The sequence below is a fragment of the Lipotes vexillifer genome, unplaced genomic scaffold (genome assembly GCF_000442215.2).
Source record: "Lipotes vexillifer unplaced genomic scaffold, Lipotes_vexillifer_v1.1 scaffold1115, whole genome shotgun sequence".
Lineage (NCBI taxonomy): Eukaryota > Metazoa > Chordata > Mammalia > Artiodactyla > Lipotidae > Lipotes > Lipotes vexillifer.
This window is the reverse complement of record NW_006792080.1, coordinates 296,109-301,691: the sequence shown is the minus strand read 5'-3', so window position 1 is coordinate 301,691 and position 5,583 is coordinate 296,109. Positions and strand designations below refer to the sequence as shown.

At 59.1% G+C, this 5,583-nt stretch overlaps 1 protein-coding gene across 1 annotated transcript in view; it reads right to left on the bottom strand.

Moving 5' to 3' along the window:
• Positions 1–2,153: 2,153 nt before the first annotated feature.
• The window catches only part of SLC41A3 (solute carrier family 41 member 3), a 56,366-nt gene continuing 52,936 nt past the window's right edge, over positions 2,154–5,583 (bottom strand). The window contains exons 8-10 of the mRNA XM_007465260.1: positions 5,048–5,182; positions 2,983–3,131; positions 2,154–2,363 (exon numbers count right to left, since the gene is read on the bottom strand). Of these exons, the coding sequence (XP_007465322.1) occupies positions 2,154–2,363; positions 2,983–3,131; positions 5,048–5,182 (494 nt within the window). The remainder of the gene's footprint in view (positions 2,364–2,982; positions 3,132–5,047; positions 5,183–5,583) is intronic.

The window sequence follows — 5,583 nt, the reverse complement described above, 5'->3', positions numbered from 1 at the left end:
GGGGGTCGCTGTGGCCAGGCGGTGGGCCGGGTGGTGGTGGTGCAGCCACGTGGCTGGAGCCCGTCTGCGCTGCTCGTGACTGGGAGTGGGGGGCGCTCCCAGAGCGAGTGGGGAGGGTCAAAGGTCAGGGAGGACAGTCCCATCTCTGAGGAAACCCAGAGCAGAGGACTGAGTTCACCTTTGCTCAGTTTTGTTGATACTAAAATGTTTTCCTTCAAGGAATATATGCTTAAAATAGGGGGAAAACGAGTGTTTTCAACTAAGGGAGGCCAGGGGCGTGTGTGGTGTGCTGCGGTTGCCGAGCTCACCGCTGTGCTTGGTTTCGCAGGAGGTGCTCCCTGCAGCTGGAGGGGCCACGGGGGCCGAGGACATGTGGAGCTCGGGCAGCACGGTCGGCCTGTGGGCCCTGCAGTGAAACCAGCTCTGCCTGGGCCGAGGGCGCCACTTGGAAGGCTGGCCTCGTTCTTCAGAGACTTTGGGTACATTTTCGCAAGTGTTTTTCTTACGTTTTATCAGGGACCTGTTTGGGGCCGTACCGTCCTCTCAGGGCAGAGCGTGCCTTTTCCCCGCTCGGCTGTGCACGCAGCCTGCATCCGCCTGAGCTTGCTGCGTTTAAAAACGGCCGCCTAGGGAAGAGGACGGAGCCTCCACGGTGGCCCCTGACGGGGCTTCAACACTGGGCGCAGTGTCTGGCTGAGAGCGAACAGGCTGTCCCCGCCCTCGGCGAGGGTCGCGGTTGCGCTGGGGTGGCACCGGGTCTAGTGGCCCAGGTGGCCTGGTGTCAGGGGAACGTGACGGGTGACGAGGCCCCCAGGCCCCGTCGCAGTCCCTGCACAGACCAAATACAGAGTTAAACCTTTTAAAGAAGTGATGATTTTGAGTTCTGTATTTGGGTAGTAACACATCTAACGGCAATTGGACAGCGGTTTGTACAGCCACGTTCTGAGCACTGAGGTACGTGCATGGCGTGTGGCTTGTTGAGGGTGAAGGGATGCACGTGTCTCCGTGTGTTTTCAGAGTGAGGTCTGTCCTGCCTGCAAAAGGAGACAAGTCAGTGAACTTGCACATATTTATTGGTTCATCAGTGGACCGGACACGGGCTCTCAGAACTGGTGTTTTTGCCTTGTGCCTTTCGAAGTGTTCAGATGCTGTTTTGATTCTCAGGCTTGGGAATCATCCCAACTCTGCCCGTTCTGTCTCTTTTGCGTTTTGGGGCTTTTGGTTCTGATTTCTACCGTGACTTCTGTGTCCTGCATGGGGGAGGGGGTGTCTCCATCTCTAGATGGTGCTCCCCGAAGCCCCGGGTCGTCCAGAGGCCCCTCCACGAGGAGGCAGGCCTGGCGGCCTCCTGTCCTGCGGGAGAGGAGTCCGGGCCGTGCGGCTGGACCTCTGTCCCGCACACCCCCAGTGGGTGCCCCCTGAGGTGCTCAGGACTTCCGTTTCCTGGGCACTGAGGTCCCTGCTGGCATTGGGCCCAACGCCTCATGTGAGTGAATTAAAAGTTTTTGTACAGCTGCACGTGGCAAGTTGACATTTTTCCTTTGATCCGTAGCAATAACCCACCGGTCCAGCTTGCTGATTCCCCTTCCCGTCTGTCTTTGTATTGGGGCTGATCCCACACTCACCTCGGGGTGGAACTGGGGTTCCAGTTTTATTTTTACACTCCTCTGATCGTTAAAATCTAAGCAGATATTTGTTCTAATGAAAGAGAAAAAGCAAGCACTGAACAGGAATGCTGGGAGCAGAAGAGGGGGGTGAGCACGGCCCTGTCCTGGGAAGGGCTGAGCGACGACAGCCCTGAAGCCAGGTTCAGCGTCCCGAGCTCGGGGACAGAGGGTGTCCTTCCTGCTGCACTACAGCTGGGCTGCGTGGGCTCCAGACAGTGCCCCCCGCAAGGTGCACAGGCGCCTCTTGGTTCAGCGTCTTCAGGCCGCAGCGCCCTGCCCTCCACATGGGCACGCACGCTCACTGGCAAGCGTTCCTGACCTCAGGCTCCATCCCGGGCTCAGGCAGCTCCAGAGTGTGTGTGCGTCCTCAGCCGACTGGCCAGGGCCAGGGTCAGCCACTCTGGGGGTCCGGCTGGGGAGAAACCACACCCTGTCCCCATGGGCACGAGGGAAGGTTCTCCTGAGCGGCAGGGACGCCTGGGCTCCTTAGGAAGGTCCAGATGCTGGTTCTGAGATGCCATCCAGAGCCGTTTCACTCCTCAGTAGCCAGTGGGCGAGGAAGCAGAGTGCCAGGAGGCCGGTCCCGAGGAGGTCCCCCAGCCCCGTGAGGTAGGGGATGCAGTGGTCATCCGGGTCCAGGGCCTGGTTCCATGTCAGCCGAACCGTCGCTTCCGCCAGGTACAGCAGGATCGTCACCTGTCACGAGGTGAGCAGACACAAGGTGATGGCCGAGGAGAAAGCCCGTGTCACCAAGAAACGTGCAGATCTCAAGAGCGGACACCACGGTGGACACATCCATCCCGGGCCCTCCCTGGGCTCCTCTCGGGTGTGACGCACAGCTTGGAGGCCGCGCACTGCCCAGCTCCACCCACCACCTCGGAGACTCGGACAGGGGTCTGGCTGGCTGGAAGTGCAGCTCGGACTTCCTGGAGGCCCGCCCAGGGCAGCTCTGGACAGCTGGCCCTTCGTGGAGGCTCCTCAAGCCCTGGTCAGGTCCCAGGTTCCCGCAGCCACTTCCCTGCTGCTGCTCTGGACAGTTTCCCAGGCTCCCCAGCCTGTCCTTCAGGGTCACGGACACGCTGACGCCGCCCTCATGGGCGTGCCCACCGGAGCCCACCATTACCCTGCAGAGGCCCCAGCCCTCCCAGCTAGAGTCTCGGAAAGCGGCCTGACTGAAGTCCACACGTGCCTGTAGCAGTGCGTCTTGATCACGCCCTTGGGCTTGGATGGACTGACTGGACTTCCAGAAGGTGGGGACTGTGTCCTGCGTGTCCAGGGACCTCTCGCAGGATGGGACCCCAGGGGCCGTCGTTACCTGGACCAGGCCCGCCAGCAGGTAGAGCCCCACGAAGGTTGTGTCGTTTGGGACAGACGGGCCTTCCACCAGGTAGATGACAGAGAAGAAGATGAGGTGGCCTGGAACCACCAGGAATAGCAGGACGCGGGCCGACGCGGAGCTCATCTCTGGGAGAAACAGCAGGGGAGGCAGCATGAGCTGCTGGCAGTGAGGCGCCCATGGCCCCTCTTCCTGCTGCCTGTGCTTACGGAGCAGCTACGTGTGCAGCGTGTCTAGCGATGGGGATGAGGCGTGTCGTGTTCCCTCGAGAGCTGGCGTCGTAGGGAAGAGAGAAAACCAGCATCAAGCAGCAGAAACAAAAGTCATTTCAAACCTGACGGGTACTAGGCGGAAAGCTGACCGGGCTTATGTGGTGGGGAGTGGGGGGTGGGACGCCGAGGCCCGGGGCGGAGGAAGGAGGATGTGCAGGGCTTCGGGGGGGCCGAAGGCTCCGGCCTGGGCAAGCCCCTCCCTCGCGCGGGGCCCGGGGACGCCTGTCGGCACACTCTCCCCAGTGTCCGTGCTCATGGGTTTGAGACGCTGTGCGAAATGGGATTTCACAGTTTACAACCGCCGTGGGGACACGACAGCTTCTCAGGCAGAAATGAGGCACTGCAGTGAGAAGTCGTCTCTGTTTCCTTCTGAGTTAACCAGAAAGCGTTTCATCAGCTAAAGAAAGAAAAGGAGGACAAGTCAAACGTAACTACGAAGTCTACCGTCAGATAACTTGCAGAGAGAGGGTGAGGACGCACAGGAGCACCAGGGTCTGTTCACGGTGAAATTTAGACGAGGGCTCATTTCAAAAAGATGATTTTTTTAAAAAACTTATGAAGGCAAAAGCAAAATAATTACTATTGGCAGCTGGCATTAGAACTCAAGAAAATCTACAGAAAGACTAAACAGCAAGAATTCAGTAAAATATGAGCTGCTACAGACTGAATATTTGCTTTCCCCCCAAATCCGTAAGTTGTGACCCGACCCGCAATGATGGTGTTCGGAGGTGGTCAGGTCACTAGGGTGGAGCCCCCATGAGTGAAGGGCCCCTGAAGAGCTCCCTTGCTCCCTTCTGCCCTGTCTGTGGACCAGGAGGCTGGCCTCACCAGTGCTGGTGCCCTGACCTTGGATGTCCAGCCTCCAGAGCTGTGAGAAACGTGTGTTGTTTATAAGCCCCCAGTCTGTGATTCTAAGACAGGTGCACGCTGAAATACATGCAGTACAGGGTAAAGACCCTTTCCATATAGAGATGACAAGTCAGAAAATATACGGGGACTCCCCCCTTTAGATAAGGTGAGGCAGACACACTTCCTGTCCCTCTCACCACTCATCCAACAGCCCTGGACGTCATATGAAACGAACATAAGATTCTGGAAGGTGGAGGGACGAGGCGGGCTGGCCAGGGCTCCGCGGCCCAGGGAGCAGCACAAGGTGAGGTCCCTGAGCTGCTGCCTTGCATCCCAGACCAGATGCTGGGGAGTCAGAACGCGAACGGGCAGTGGCCACAGAAGACAACTCGGCATGAGCCCCCCCCCACCCCCATCCTGACCCCGGAGGTGAGAGGCTGGAGGTTGGGGGTTAGCCAGGCCCCCTCCCTCCCGGCCAGGCGGGGGCAGAGGAATAGGATTTGAAAAATAAAAGGACACGACACTGCGTTGGGTCCCCGGTTCTCAGAACAGACTCCGTGGTCCTTCCTCAAGCTTCAGGCCCTGCAGGACCAGCGCCTGCTCCTCGGGGCCTCTCCCCAGCCCCCCGCCCCCGCCTGTCCTCAGCGGGGATGCTTCCCGCCAGCCTTTCCGCGGCCCTTCTGCGCACAGCACAACTTGGAATCCTGTGTGCGTCTGCTCTGCTGGAGCGTGTCTGTCCCCAGGGGTAGGATCGGCTCCTCCATCTCACACTGTACCTGGAGATGGTCGGTGTGCCTCTGGCTGAGCGAATGGACCAGTGAAGGCCACGTTGGCGCATCGGGGCTGGGCTGAGGGGTCTACTGCCACAGACACCAGATTCTTAAAGAAACGGCCACGTGGCCTCTGGAAGACCCCAGACCCACCTGAGCTGCAGAACGTGGAGCGGGGGTTAGGCCAGCATTTTTTCATCCAGAGGGGCAGGACCCCAGGTGTGCTCCACAGGTGCAGGTACGTGGAGATCCGGCTGGTCTGAATGGCCACCAGGTTGCCACCAACACCTGCAGAGAGAGAGAATCTGGTTTCTCCTCCTTTATTCCAGTCTCTGAGTTCTAGCCCTTATTTTAAGTCCAGCTCCTCCAGGAAGCCTTCCTTGACTGGTTCAGCCCTTGATTTCTTTTCTTTCCCTCCCACTTGCCCACAGATCTCGTGTCTGGCACCAAACAAGTGTGGCCTGGGCCTCGTGAATGAGGTATCAAGGTAGTAGCTGCATCACCTTGACAGCTTGCAGCTCTTAAGGAGAAGGAGGTGTGATGGGGGAGGGAGGGAGGGAAGTGGGCGGGGAAGTCCCAGGAAGCCACTCAGGGAAGGAACTTTTCACCTCAAGGCGGGAAGGAGAGGAAAGAGGGCCGAGAGTGAGGGGAGGGAGGGTTGTGTGGCAGCCGAGTTGGGGCTCATTGAC